Source organism: Tenebrio molitor, chromosome 4 (genome assembly GCF_963966145.1).
Source record: "Tenebrio molitor chromosome 4, icTenMoli1.1, whole genome shotgun sequence".
Classification (NCBI taxonomy): Eukaryota; Metazoa; Arthropoda; class Insecta; order Coleoptera; family Tenebrionidae; genus Tenebrio; species Tenebrio molitor.
Window position 1 is genome coordinate 4,299,227 of NC_091049.1, and position 13,820 is coordinate 4,313,046.

The window sequence follows — 13,820 nt, forward strand, 5'->3', positions numbered from 1 at the left end:
GTGTCCAAAATAAGTGAAAGAGTCTTCGTGACTGTGATAATTTGGAACCCTCTGCAGAAGATGTTTTTGGATCATCAGCACGTCCAGCAAGAACCAGATCGTCCTTGTAATGGCGGATTCGGCTCGACGTGACGGATTTCGAGCCGCTCTTGTAAATGTGGGGTTTGATGGGAAGTGACGTCAACTTGTATTCTAGTTTGTTCCAGCATGGTGCAATCTGCGGCCTGCTGTCATAATGCTCCGGCAAAACTTTCAATTTTTGTAGCGGCGAGTCGCCACTGCGCCATGTTTACCAACAAAGTGTCCACCTCTCGCTCCTCGCCTCGATTGTGGCAAATTTTCTATTTATACAATCGGTGTTTTGCCAGAATTTATTATTAGTCGGGCACTCGATCAGGTCGCACAAAATATCGAAAAGTCGGAGAAAGCACCACGATCTGACGCAATCCGGCGCGAATTTGCGAGTCGAAAAAGAGTGACAGGGTTCCGAGGAAGTGCCCCCAGGAAGAGAGAGTCCGGGAGGACTTCCCGGCCGACAGCGCAGCCTTATCGCCTTTATCTCGCGAAAACAAAATCGCACCGATAAGTCGAGAAGAAGAAAAAGGACTCAGTCCGGTGACGGTAATCGCGCGAAACACACATGCGTTTTCCGACAGTGCTGTGATTTCGGCCATTTTCGCGTTCAGTCCGCGGTCCGGTGACCTTTCCCTGGCCCACTTCGACGGTTTTCGCAATTGCACGGAGACATGGACGCAGTCGGGTGAGTCCCACGGGGTTTCGCTTATCAATGCCACTTACTGGACTAATCTGATTTTCCCCTTTGCCTGTAGGGGTAGCTGCTACAGCTTGAAGTGAGTAGGATTTTGATTGGTTTTCATTATTGGAGAGTATCTGGGTCAGGCCGCTTTTTCGAATGACAGAGCATGGGCGGCGTTCGCATTTTTTCGTGACTCAACCGCCGATAAGGGGTCATTATCTTACCTTTGTTACCTAATAATTAACGCTAATCGCGATCAAAGTCTGCTCAGATAAAAACAATTCTTTTTGCATTTTTACGATATTTTTGACTGCAGAAATGTGCATTCGGTGCATCCAGTTCACTCAACTTGAGCCACCTCCTGAGCTGAATTAAGTCCAATGTTCAAGGTCACATCTCAGTCATGTGCTACTTCAGTTTTTCATTTGATAAGTGTCAGCTGTTTCAGCGCTGTCTTCTCGGAAAAAGAACAGCGCGAGTTCTTTGTTCTAATTTCGTCTCTCCGTTGGCTTTTTTTAGAATTCTTCCGCCTGTTTCTACCATTTTGATTTTTTTTTGTTAACATCGTGCGATCTTATTGCTTGTTTTTCACACGCGGGGTCGAATCATCATAAAAAAACAAGGTGGTAAACAAAATGTCCGTGACAATGATGCTCACATTTATAGAGAGTGAGTCAGCAACGGATTGTGCTTTGACATTATTACTCCCACCTTTGCAATATCACAGAGAAAATTTATTTCTAGAAAATGCAGCGTAGAAACACGAATTGTTGGCTGATTCGAGACTTGTTAACAATTCAGAAATCCTGAAAGATACATCTTTTTTTGGAAAAACAATGCATTCAGATAAGATTTTTCAAATTGCTCCAAAAATTTTACTCTGTTGCTTTTCAAAAACATACAAAATTATGTGGAAAATGCAATTTGGGGTTTTGTGTTGCACGATGGACCACCTGTATAGTCAACAAGTTGTTCAAAGAATCTGCAAACATAATACTTGCAAATTACTAAAACGGATATCGCATGTGCATTATTCAAATGTTTATGAGTGAAACAAATGCACGCTTTATTGCTTTGATGTAAGCGAAATGACGACAAAGTACAAATATTTTATTTGCATGACACTTTACCGCACTAGTGTCACAAAGCTTTGCATAATGTATTTATTTATTATTTTTATGATTGACATTATTTTTGTTAGGTTGGTAACACATCTTATGACTGTCAAATTCAAACGTGACAGTTCAAAAGTCAAAATAAATAAAATTGTAAATAAGAATAAATTTGAATTTTAACATAGAAAGCGAATCAACAGACAAATCCTTGACAAATGACAAATTATTCGGGAGTGCCAACCCACTAAATTTGTCTCAATCATTAAAAGTCACCCGGTACATTTTGAAAACGATTTTTCTTTCTAAAAAGTATCTTAGAGTTTTTTTAAATCAAACTACAAAACGGGAACTGTCAGAATAAAATTGACACATGTTTACAATTTGTCCATAGTATAGTGTGAAACCTTCTGACGAGAGATAGGTTAGAATTAACGTCAAAATTCAATGACATTTTTTTAAATTATTCGATAGGTATTGTGAAATAGACAATTAATTGACAAATGGACAAAATCAAATTTACATTAGGAAAATTTTCGTTTCCCGATTTTTTGCAACCAACTGTACCACTGCATTGAGAATAACTTGCAAAAGAAATAAGAAAATGAAATTACCTTTTTGCCCTCTTAATTTTTTTATTTTGGTTATTTCTCATTTCCACGCCACTGGTTTATACGTAGTGTGTTTACCACATTTCTACCAAAATGTTTTTCTACTGTTTTATTTTTTATACACTTAATTTTTATATGTTTATTACGACTTGTTTTCCTTTTAATTTATTCAAATTTTACCAGCTCCGTCATAACAATAATGATAGTTCTAACCTCAACTGTCAAATCAAATCTTTTATTTATTCTTTATCCAAAACTATTTTAATTCGAAAATGTTGAAATCTTTAAGTGATTTACAATAGACACTTTTCAACTTCAATAATTTCATCCTTGTTGTTCTATTATCATCATAATTACATTTTTATCAGACAGTACTTTATCTGTTTTTGCTGATTTTCTACACAATGAAGTTTCGTCATAAAATCGCAACTCGCAACGGAAAATCAAAATTTGAACGCTTCACATTATCGAAATCTAATCTACAAGATAGTGAACGTTTATTGTTATAACAATATTTGCGTTTTTACAAGATTATCTTAAGATTTAAGATCCATTAAGTCGTAAATATGAGAAGAAAATAATTAACTCTCATCGTTTATTGCTGCATTTAAAAATAAATCAAGCAGGATTACTGAGTGGACAATAAACCTGAATCCTTGAAGGTAACGTCGTCGCTGAAGCAAGCTAATTACGCGAAACTGGAACACTTTAATTATTCTAAAAGATAACTAACAGAGAGCGAGCGAACAACTGCGCGATTTTTTTTTGGCCGACCCAGATACTCAACCTCAGCTCGATCTCACTTGGAAACTCTCTCACCTCAGCATTGTCGAAAATGCGAAGCGCATCCGCGAGGAGAAGGAGCGCGAGGACAAGTTCAACGAGACTCTCGGGAGTTGCGGCTCGCTCAGTCGCTACGAGAGCAAGACTTTCAAAAATCTCCTTCCGCAAGTGAGTAGAGTTGGTTGTTGGTTCTCAAGTCAAGTGAGTGAGTTTCAGATGCTCGCGTCCTCCGCAGCCGCTTTGTTCCACGTGGTCGTCGGAATCTCTCTGGCTTACTCGGCGATCCTTCTGCCTCAGCTCGACTCGGAGGACTCTGATCTTAAGATCACCAAGGATCAAGGCGCTTGGATCGGTGAGTAGCTGGATGAGTAGTTATGAGATGAGCTTGACCGGAGTGTAGCTAGTGTGATCACGATCACGATCCCGGTGAGCGGGATGACTTGTGGGTTCTTGATGGACAGCGTGGGTCGCTTGAATACGATCAAGCTGGCGATGGTACCGGCTGTGGCTGGGTGGATTGTTATCGCCACCTCCAGGAGCGTCACGATGATGATCATCGGCAGGATAATCACGGGATTCGCTGCAGGTGAGAGGGTTCACAATTGTCGCTTTTGTTGAACGCGAGTGGTTCCAGCCTGGGGTACCAGTCCCGCCATGGTGTACATCACTGAGATCGCGCGCGCCGACATGAGAGGTTCTTTGATGTCGTTCGCGCCGGCGTACACCTCGTTGGGTAAGCTGTGACGCCTCCATGACAGATTTAACCCCGATTGAGCAGGCGTGGTGCTGGCCTACTTCCAGGGATGGATGCTGAACTGGCGGACCGTGGCGTGGGTGTGCAACGTGTACGCATTGGTACCGTTTGTCTTGGTCATGTTCATCCCCGAGAGCCCCGCGTGGTTGGTGGCGAAAGGCCGCAACGAGCAGGCCAAGAAGGCTCTGGTTTGGTTCAACAAGTACCAACCCCTCATCCAGAACGGGAACCAGACCTTCGCCCAGCTCCAGTTCGAGTACCTCGTCAAGGAGCACGAGGAGAAGGAGAAGAGCCGGTTGAACAGCGGCGGGCTCTCGGCGAAGATCAAAGAGTTCTTCAAGCCCACCGGGTACAAGCCGCTGTTGATCCTTTTGGGGTTGTTCGTCTTCCAGCAGTTCTCCGGCATCTACATCACCCTCTTCTACTCGATCACCTTCTTCAAGGAGGTGGGCAGCGACATGGACCCCTACTTCGCGTCCATCTTGATCGGCGGGGTGCGCTTCTTCATGTCGATCGTGAACACGTACATGTTGAAGACCTTCTGCAGGAGGACCTTGATCATCGGCGGTTCCGCCGGCATGGCCGTGTGCATGTTCGTCTCCGGCCTCTACACGTACTGGATCAAAGAAGGTAGTACCGGGCCAAGGTCGCTGCAAGAATGTTGACCCATTCGATTGCAAATCTCGACCTTTGAGTCGCTTTCTCTATTTCAGGTGTGACAACTCTCAACTGGGTGCCGGTCGTGGCCATCCTCTTGTACGTGGTCACGTCGATGGTGGGGCTGCTCTCCATCCCCTGGACCATGACGGCCGAGCTCTTCCCCATCGAGATCCGGGGGGTGGCGCACAGCATCGTCTACAGCTCCGCCTACTTCATCATGTTCCTCTCCATCCAGAGCTACAACTCGCTCATTGACGCTTTCAGCGGGGTGGCGGGATTGCAGTGGTTCTTCGGGGTCACGTCACTGGCGGGTTTGGTCTACGCCTACATTCTTCTGCCCGAGGCCCACGGGATCAAGTTGGCCGACATTCAGGAGTACTTCATGTACAACAACGTGTACATTGGGGGGATCAAGACGAAGAAGAGTCTCCAGAAGCAGAACAAGGAGCAGAAGGAGGAGTTGATGAAGAATAACGTTTGATATTTATTATGTGATACGTCGACAGTAATTCAGCTCAAGACTGTACTAATTTATGTATTATTTGTTTTAAAATAAGTTTGACAGCTTTACGAGTCGTTACAGAAATAAATATTTGTCTTTTTTTATTGGGTTTTGTTGCGATTGCGTCAGATACTGATAGAGGTGTTAAGTGCATAGATAAATCGAGTGTTTGCTTTGTCTGTGGTTAACTGGTAGTGGTGGTGACGTAACAATAAACAATAATAAAACAGCTTCAGGGTTAAGGTAGTTGGATGACGAATTGGTATTGTTGGTTGCATAACCAAAGAAAGATTTATAAATAGTTAATTCCGACAACAGTTCATGCAATACAACGTTTTATCCACAATCACACTCATTTAGAATCAGAATCGCTGGAATTTCATCTGATTTTATCAAAAAATGATTTGACATTTCGCTCTGACAGCGGCTGTCATTTAAAAAATATCGGGAGGTGTTGAATGGTGGCTATTTATTTTTGATTGTTTGTCGACTCCATTTGTAAAAATTTGTGAAGTTGGTGAAAAATGTAAGAAAGTTTTTCTGTTCCTGAGATAATCCTTGAGGAAGCTGAAGAAGCAATTCTCTAAGTCCAGGGGACATTATGAAAAAGTATTTTATTAAGTAGCGGAAAAAATATTGCGTGGAATAGAATACAATTACAAATTAATTATTCTGTTTTACGTGGTTATTACTGTATAAAGTCCATTCAAAAAACATCTGGACTGTCAAAATCAAAATTGCAGTTGTTAGGTTGGTCAAATCACTAGTTATTTTCATATTGCCTAGTTGTTTTCTACGATTTTTTAAACTATTCATTTGTTTACATTGACATTGTCAAACAAATTGCAAAATTATTTAAATGTGTTTTGTAAAAAGGTTAAAATGGAAAGTTCAAAACGAACTAGGGTGGTTCTATTGGCACGAGAGAAGAGGGCCATAAGAAATGATTATGAGGAACAAACAAAAAAGTGATAATAACGGGAAGAAATTACAAATTTGTGCCAAAGCCGCTCCAGAAGTGTTAACTAATAATTGGTGTTCGTTCTTGTGATTCACACATCAAAATTTTGCAGATAAGTGTTAATCAAATGTTAAATAATTTTCTTCCAATTCTGAATAAATGAAACAGATTACTTTATTTTGGATGATTTTGGTTGTTGTTTAATTTGTTACTTGTTTTCAGTTTGTCGTGTGTTTTTGATAAACTTTATTAAATTGCTCCAATTCATTTAGTTGCTGCATTTCACTTCAAGTGTTAGAAGCAATGAATGATTCAAAACATTTTTAGTTCAATAATTAAAAATGAAAACATAACCTAAATATATTTGGTAACTAGATTTTGATGTCGGTACACTCTAAAGTCTATTTTTTCCTGGTAGGCGCGTGCGTGCGCATCTCCGAAAGGTAGAATCACATAGCTAAGATTTTTAGCAGGATGCAGGAATTGTTAGTATTTTTGGTTGCATATTATCTAGGGGGATCAGTATTTGTGGTTGCAGATTAAAACTCATGTTTATGATTTAATTTTTGTATAATTTGTAAAATGTAAACAAAAAAGTTTATGAATCAACGCGTGGAAAAATTGATAACAAATATTATATGTACATTTTTTATTTTATACACACAGGAGTTAAATTGGGTACAAAACAACTCGATACTTTTGGATTCAATCGTTAATTAAAAAAAAAAAAAATAATCAACACCGCACTTTTCACCTAAAAAAAATTACAGTGACATCGACAATAATTGTCAGTTCACATGAAAGCCGCAAAAATTTCATAACATGGACAAGGCCTGCTTCGACTACAATCATTTCTAATAACCATGTATCTTGCAAGAGAAAAGGTCTCCCTTCTTGGCGTATTTTTTTTATTTCCCGTAAATATCTTCTTCGCCAAGATATGTCTTCTCTTTCTATTAACAGGCTTTTTCTGTTTCGTTATTTGTGCTATTTGAAATAAACATAGATTTCAATGTTTACAGTTAATTGGAAACAATGTATGTACTTACTTGAATTTTAATTCATGTAAAACATTATAAAGCTTAGAACGACTGATGTTTGGAATTTCTTCATTGTTTTGCACTTCCCTGTACACAGCATCAATTGTAGGAATTCTGTTTGCAGAGAAAAATGAGTGCACTGTTTTTCGAATGAGATATTTTTGATGTTCATCCATTTCCTATCAGGTTTCTTCGGTGCCTGTAATTGCCCACACTCCTTTCTTTTCTTCCGCCAAGTATCATTGAATGGTTCTAAATCCACAACCTTCAACACAAAGTAATTAAGCTGTGATACAACAAAAAAAAAACCTCAGAAATCAATACCAGTATAATCTGCAGTTTTTTCCATTTGAGCCGTCTTGGTTAACTCGGCAAAATCCTTGGAGATCCCACGAAATACTTTAACGATCATTTCTTTCTCGGCTTGTGAGAAATTTGCTATAAATATGCATTAATAAAAAACTGTTACTTGATGTTAGCATAAATCCAACTTACGCCGTTTGGTGATCGAAATTAAGACATCTTGTTGACATATAAAAACTTCTTAACCTCTAAGAACTAAGAACTGTTTTTTTAATAAATAAACGGACACAACACAAAATACATACAAAACATGAAAGGAAAACTAAGACACGATGAAACAAAAATGGCAGCTTGGACCTGATTGACAGTACTATCGCGGCCAAAATACTTAGGTCGTCAATGTGACATAAATGATATTCAATTGTAAAGCAAGCTTTAGGATGTTTAACCTTATTTTTTATTGTTGTCAAAACTATTTTAATCCATTAGTGTCATACGGGTGGGGTAAATCCCAGCTGCGGAGGCAGGGTTCAAAAGCAAAAGATCAACATGGTCGCGGTCTAGACAACCTTCCGAAGCAAGTCAGACGATTCTATATTTATCAAAAACTGAAGATGCCATATTTTTGACAAGAATAATTTGAAATTGTCAGGTATATTGACATTAATACTTTATTTACATTTGAAGTGTCAAAAAGTGATGACCAAAGTATTTTGGCCGCCACAGACGTGGACGTGGAGACGTGGACGATGCTAGCGCAACCCTAGCGTAGGGCCGAACTAAATAACCGTATTTAGTCGATGATGAATCGGCTGTTTACGTTGACAGCGGGAAATTTGATTTATTCAAAAAATCAAATTTGCTCGTTTCAAAAATCTTTATTTATCATTGTCAAAAATTTGCCAATCAATTTCGTTATGATAAAAATTATAAAATAATCCTCCAAAACGACTTTCGTACTTGTCCCGAGACTCTTCTACCTGCGATGTCGAAGCCTGACTAACTTGTTTGAATAGTTTTTGACCAAAAAGTTCGTATTCGGTAAGTAATACTTTCGAAAAAAAAGTTATTACAAAAAATGTTATTTTCAGAATTGACAAAAGGTGGATAAAGATTTTAGATACTTCTGGAATACTTCCTTCAAAATTAGGAAATTCACTCATTTGTCAAGACTTTTCAGAAAATTATTTTACAAGTTCTCAAAAAACTAGATTTTATAGATGTGCCGTGCCATTCCCATCAGTTTTTCGTTCCAAATTCACAGTGTCACAAAATAAAAGTTTTTCCAGACAATTCGAAGATTTTAATGACTGGAAATTACAGAAGTTGTGATTCCTGATCCTGAAGTTGTCCTAAAACGTGCACATTCATCAAAATTCTCAGGCAAAGTGTTATAGGTTTTTCAACGTACCAAAATTTGTGAACTCAATCTCAGAGAAAAGATAATCTATTACATACATGGATCGTTATAAGCGAAAAACAATTTCAAAATTAAAAACTTTATAAGAAAACTAAAAATAATGAAATAAAATGTTTGGATAATTGTTTCTTTGTTTTTTTTTTTTTTTTTTTAATAAATAAAACCATAATATGAAAAATAGGTAAATAAAAACAAAAGAATATGTCCGTATGCAACTAATTATACATTCGATTGCAATAATTCAAGAATATGCAACTTATTATACATCTAGTTCGGCCCTACGTTAGCGCGTCGCTAGTATCGCGCGTCGCTGAAATTTGAATAGATCTAGACAGTCTTACTATGTTTAATTGTCTGTGTTGGTCGCCAGGGCCGCGATAGTACAGAACACTGTAATATTGCACATTTCTCTATAGTGTAAGTAGAAAAATAAAGTAACCAATAGGAAAGTCGCATTTCGTTGCAGGATTTTGTAAATGCGCACGCACGCGCCTACCAGGAAAAAATAGACTATAGCGAAAAATTTTTATACCCAAGTACAGTCAAAACAAGCATTTTATTTAAAATTTAATTTTGACAGTCCAGGAGTTTTTTGAATTTATACTTTTATGTAATGGTTACTTAATGTAAACAAAGCCAAAGATTTTTATGATATTATCCTTTTAAACAGATACCGTGTAGTTCAAAATAATGAGAAAAGATTTTTTGCTCTATAAATAAGGGAATTATTGAATTTAGTGGTAAATAAAGAATGTGCAAAAGGAGAAACTATTGTACCAGGAAACGTTATGAAATTAATCCTAACTGAAGAAACCGAAGATCGTGAATTGCACGTACTTTTATATTTTATGATCTTTCATTACAAGTGCCAATGTGTCCGCCGGCGAAGAAATTTTTCAAAAGACGGTCGAAGCGAGTCGAAGAACAATAACAATTTTTTGCTTCCCAGGTAACCTTTGATGCTACATAATAGGAGAGAGAGGAATAAAACTTCGAATCAACGATTTTTAAAACATTAAAGTTGAATTTCAGACGGCAGAACAAAGATCACGATTCATACGAGCTCTAGGTCTAGGAGATTTGGATCCTTTGTAAGAACGGTACATAGTTTTTATTTTATATTGTTTTATTCTTGCAATTCTAAATCCAGCTCCGATGAGTCTGAGGACGATAATGCAGATGGCAATCACAGAAATGTACCAAATGGAGCTCCATTGTAAAACAGAATCTTTAATTAAATAAAGGAAAATCTAAAGTAGCTAAGTAATATAATAATGTATAATTCTGTTCAATAAAAAGTCTAAAAATTGCTTAACTGTTTTACTGAATAGACCCACATACAGTGCGTTCGTAAAGTTCGGAATAAATTCGATAAAATTGTAAATATTAATTTCTGAGAAAAATCCTCGAAGAGGTCAACTTTGTTTTTAAAAAGTGCATATTGTATAGTACGTTATTTAAGTTGACAGCTTGTCGTCTCCTAATAATGACGTCATCTAATGACAACCCTAACTTTTTTCATCTTTTTCTGGTAGACCTTCTTAGTACTTAAACGACTAATGAAAAAAATTGATGCCTTACATAACAATTTTTTTAAGAAAATGACAAATTTTACTTAAAAAATTTAACTTAATTTTTAATGTAAAAATTTTAATTGACCTCAAACAAAATCAAACAAACATCTCAGGTTAACAATAAAATTCAACGCAAATGTTGAAATTGCCTCCCACCGACTATTTGGCACTCACCGACACGTTGTACACTGCGCTCAATAATGTCAGGGCTTATTTGTTCCGTTTCAGGGCGAATTCTCTACCGCAAATCGTTCTAAATTGTTTGGTCTATTAAAAGTTGACCTGTTCAAGGATTTTTCTCAGAAATTAATACTTATACTCAATTTCATATAAATGTGCATCTAAGCAAGCCATGAAAATCTGATTTTCTGTTGGTATTAAAGCCAAAGCTAGTGACTTTGACTTTCAAAGTTGCTTGCCCGATTTGACTAATTTTTCAGTTTTTCCGTTTTAACATTGCTGATTTCAAAAGCAATGTTACCTACGTCTTTTTACTGATTAAATTAAAGTAATTCTTATTTGTTTCTGTCTTTGTATTTTTACCAAGTAAAGATTTATTGGACGTGACCTTCATAAATGTGACTTTTGTAATGTAACTAAATTAAAGGTGCTTTTACACATGCACAGCTCACTTGATGAACATTTATATGAAATCGACTATACAGTCTTATCGAATTTATTCCGAACTTTACGAACGCACTGTATATACATATAGCACAAACATAAAAACAGATCGAAATGTCTTGAAATTCCAGCACAGTCTCATGAGCTGAAGGGTTTTTAAATATGAATTAAAAACAGGGTAGGATCCTTAAATTTTAAGTGTTTTTCCGAAGGTAAATTTTATATTTCTTAAAAACAGGGCAGAATCGTTAAAAATGTTGTGTGCTGAAGGATCCGGTGATGGCTGAAGTTCAGGTTCCTCCAGGAGAGCCTCGGGGACGATGTAGGTCAGCAGACGCCGCCGTGGGTGTAGATCCGCTCTTCGGCGTTCAGTTCTGAAGAACCTTTTGCAGTGGGGCCGCTAATTCGCAGTCAGCGCTTGGGTCTGAAATTCCTGAAGAATCGTCGCTCCAGCCAGGCCTCGTCGACTCCACCACGATACCACACCAGCGCCTACTTTCCTTTGACTCCCCCTTTGGGACACCCGTAGAAGCCTCTGAACAAGTTTATACATTTCGCCCCTCTCTCCGTTGAGGTTTTTGGCGGAAACGGATACGATTCCAGTGGTGCGATGGGGTTCCAGCGAAGATTTTAAAGCGCGCGGCGATTTAAATGTGTTTTTTTTCAAAACATTAATTTGTTCGGAACAAGTAATAGAAAACAAAAGACAAAAAAAGTGTGCCATTTCTTTTTGAGAGGAGAAAGATAATAAAATTGGGAGAATGTGAAACACCGAAAAAAGGAAAACAGTCAAGACTTGGTAATAAATGGAATCGATAAGACATGGTAATTAATTAATTAGGTAAGTAGGTAAGATATAAATCCTTTTGCGACATTTTTTCTACGTTTGAGGGCGTATTCAGTCTGGTAAAAAAATTGAAACATGACACTGACATTAATTTTTGTAGGACTTGCCATTAATCGATAAGAACTGTAATGGAATATTGTTGTACCGTAGTACTCTACCAGTATAATCCAAGCATCAATTTCCATGTTCTGGTGGAACAAGTAAAATACTAAATCCTAGTATATAATTATTGTGGAATATAAATGCAATAACCATGTAAGACACTTGTGGTAGGCGCAATCACAATGGCCACGTCCAAAAGAAATTAAATAAACAACACAAGCCATTTATTAATTCGTTTAATTATTTATTGTTCCACTGTGTGTATATTGTAATAGTACTAATTCCAACGAACTAGAAATACCAAGGTACAATTTTACTAGTGCGGATCTAGAGCATCCTCCAGAGACACTTTCTGCCAGAAGTTGGTAAGCAGAGACTGGATAATAGTATTGACGACTTGCACGTACCCCTCCTTGACATCATCGAAGACATCCCTCCAGTTGTCATTCAAGATCTTATTGATATTATCCCCCAGCTCCTTCTGCCCATCGAAGAGATTATCAAAATGGAAGTACACATGCCCCACGTCTAGAGCAAGATGATGGTCGATAAACTTGAGATGCGTCTTCCCATTCCTCTTGTCCTCCTCATAATCGAGGTACCCGCTGATTCTTGCGTCCTCTGAAAGAAACAGGTGAAAATGGTACCGCCCCACAAGCTTGGCCCCACTCACTCAAGACCAGAGTACTCTCCCCTTCGCCCACGACAGGCAACAACATCACCTTCCCGTTCAACTGGTACTTGCAGTTCTTTGTAACTTCAGGAAAGCGCACGTCCACGTTGAGGGTCTTCTCCTGGAGGTCGAACCTGAAACGACCCCTCACCGTCAACTCCTCAGAACTTGACACTTACTGGAAGGTGTCGAACTCTGGGTGGTCGAAGCCGTAGATGTTGCAGTCGGTGTAGCGCTGCTCCACCGCTACTGCTCTCTTGCCGGAGCCTATGGTCAACGCGGGGATCTTCAAGGGTTTGAGGCCTGGCAGCTGGACGTCCCGGAAGGGGTGGACCAGTTGGTGCATGTTGAAGGCGGCGGCTTCGCGCATGCATTTGGCCAGGTCGGGCTGGTTGCGGCTGCATTTCTTGAAGCTGGGGGCTGAAGGCTAGATTATTGGGGGTTGGGGCTGCGGGGATGGACTCACGGAGGAGTACGCTTTCGCAGTGGAGCACCAGCAGCAAGAGCAGAGTTGGGGGCTTCATCGTGGAGTGGGTTGCGTCGAGGAGAGGGACGGTTTTATACCAGAGCGATTTTTTTCTTTGAGGAGTTATCGCCGGACAAGGTTGGTACTTGTGTAATGACATGTCAAAGAAAATTGTACTGGCTTGAGTGTGATCCAAGGTCAATTTGTCTGTGACGCTTCCATCATTAGTGCAAATTCAGTGAAGGTAAAACAGAACGCTTACATGGAGGTAAAACAGATTCTTTTCCTTTTACACCATGTCTTATCTGCTTTACTTAGATTTTTTTGCATCATCTGTTCCCACCTTCACATTTGTTTCTTTCTCTGATGACCATGCACAGCACTAAAATTCCCTCTTTGGGGGGAGTTTATCTCTCTTTGAGAGGAGTTCAATGTGCTTTTGAGGCGTTTTGAATCTGTCAAAAAGCAAAATTGTTGGCAGCAAAACATTTTTCCTTTTTTTGTAGATATGCAACACATAATGCAAGGAGATGACAGTTCACAGTTGTGGTAAGTTTCTGGGAAGGGTCTTACCTCAGGACTTGTGGTTATAATTCTTGTTGTTAGTTTAAGTGTTGTGTTTAATAAATTC

At 38.7% G+C, this 13,820-nt stretch overlaps 2 protein-coding genes and 2 long non-coding RNA genes across 6 annotated transcripts in view; 2 read left to right on the top strand and 2 right to left on the bottom strand.

Moving 5' to 3' along the window:
* The first annotated feature begins 267 nt into the window (after positions 1 to 267).
* On the top strand, positions 268 to 5,283 carry LOC138129173 (facilitated trehalose transporter Tret1-2 homolog). 3 transcript variants are annotated; one of them, XM_069045428.1, is made up of 8 exons: positions 268 to 760; positions 831 to 851; positions 3,305 to 3,431; positions 3,480 to 3,615; positions 3,664 to 3,849; positions 3,898 to 3,996; positions 4,065 to 4,647; positions 4,731 to 5,084. In XM_069045428.1, the coding sequence occupies exons 1-8, from the start codon at positions 747 to 749 to the stop codon at positions 4,930 to 4,932; spliced, it is 1,368 nt and encodes a 455-aa protein (XP_068901529.1). In that variant the 5' UTR covers positions 268 to 746; the 3' UTR covers positions 4,933 to 5,084. The 3 variants fall into 3 exon arrangements, with proteins under 3 accessions (XP_068901529.1, XP_068901528.1, XP_068901527.1); XM_069045426.1 differs by having other exon boundaries at positions 282 to 760; positions 4,042 to 4,647; positions 4,731 to 5,283; XM_069045427.1 differs by lacking the exon at positions 831 to 851 and having other exon boundaries at positions 273 to 760; positions 4,042 to 4,647; positions 4,731 to 5,283.
* A 1,408-nt stretch (positions 5,284 to 6,691) lies between these two features.
* LOC138129182 (uncharacterized) lies at positions 6,692 to 7,855 on the bottom strand. The gene is made up of 4 exons (XR_011159134.1): positions 7,676 to 7,855; positions 7,505 to 7,618; positions 7,190 to 7,445; positions 6,692 to 7,127 (listed from the first exon to the last, which is right to left on the bottom strand). It is a non-coding gene; the product is annotated as an uncharacterized lncRNA (long non-coding RNA).
* Positions 7,054 to 13,820, top strand: part of LOC138129184 (uncharacterized) — a 36,507-nt gene continuing 29,740 nt past the window's right edge. The window contains exon 1 of the long non-coding RNA XR_011159136.1: positions 7,054 to 7,181. This is a non-coding gene — a long non-coding RNA (uncharacterized lncRNA). The remainder of the gene's footprint in view (positions 7,182 to 13,820) is intronic.
* LOC138127960 (circadian clock-controlled protein daywake-like) lies at positions 12,271 to 13,386 on the bottom strand. The gene is made up of 4 exons (XM_069044103.1): positions 13,190 to 13,386; positions 12,903 to 13,143; positions 12,724 to 12,857; positions 12,271 to 12,671 (listed from the first exon to the last, which is right to left on the bottom strand). Exons 1-4 carry the CDS (start codon positions 13,347 to 13,349, stop codon positions 12,367 to 12,369), a joined length of 840 nt encoding a protein of 279 aa, XP_068900204.1. The 5' UTR covers positions 13,350 to 13,386; the 3' UTR covers positions 12,271 to 12,366.

Excerpts from the sequence above, each read along its gene's own strand:
- LOC138127960 (XM_069044103.1), bottom strand. The coding sequence starts at position 13,349 with ATGTCATTACACAAGTACCAACCTTGTCCGGCGATAACTCCTCAAAGA. Across the intron at positions 13,144-13,189 it reads CTGCGAAAGCGTACTCCTCC|CCCCCAGCTTCAAGAAATGC; the intron begins GTGAGTCCATCC and ends TCTAGCCTTCAG. Across the intron at positions 12,672-12,723 it reads GGAGAGTACTCTGGTCTTGA|AGGACGCAAGAATCAGCGGG; the intron begins GTGAGTGGGGCC and ends TGTTTCTTTCAG.
- LOC138129173 (XM_069045426.1), top strand. Across the intron at positions 852-3,304 it reads GGTAGCTGCTACAGCTTGAA|CATTGTCGAAAATGCGAAGC; the intron begins GTGAGTAGGATT and ends CTCTCACCTCAG. Across the intron at positions 3,850-3,897 it reads AATCACGGGATTCGCTGCAG|CCTGGGGTACCAGTCCCGCC; the intron begins GTGAGAGGGTTC and ends GAGTGGTTCCAG.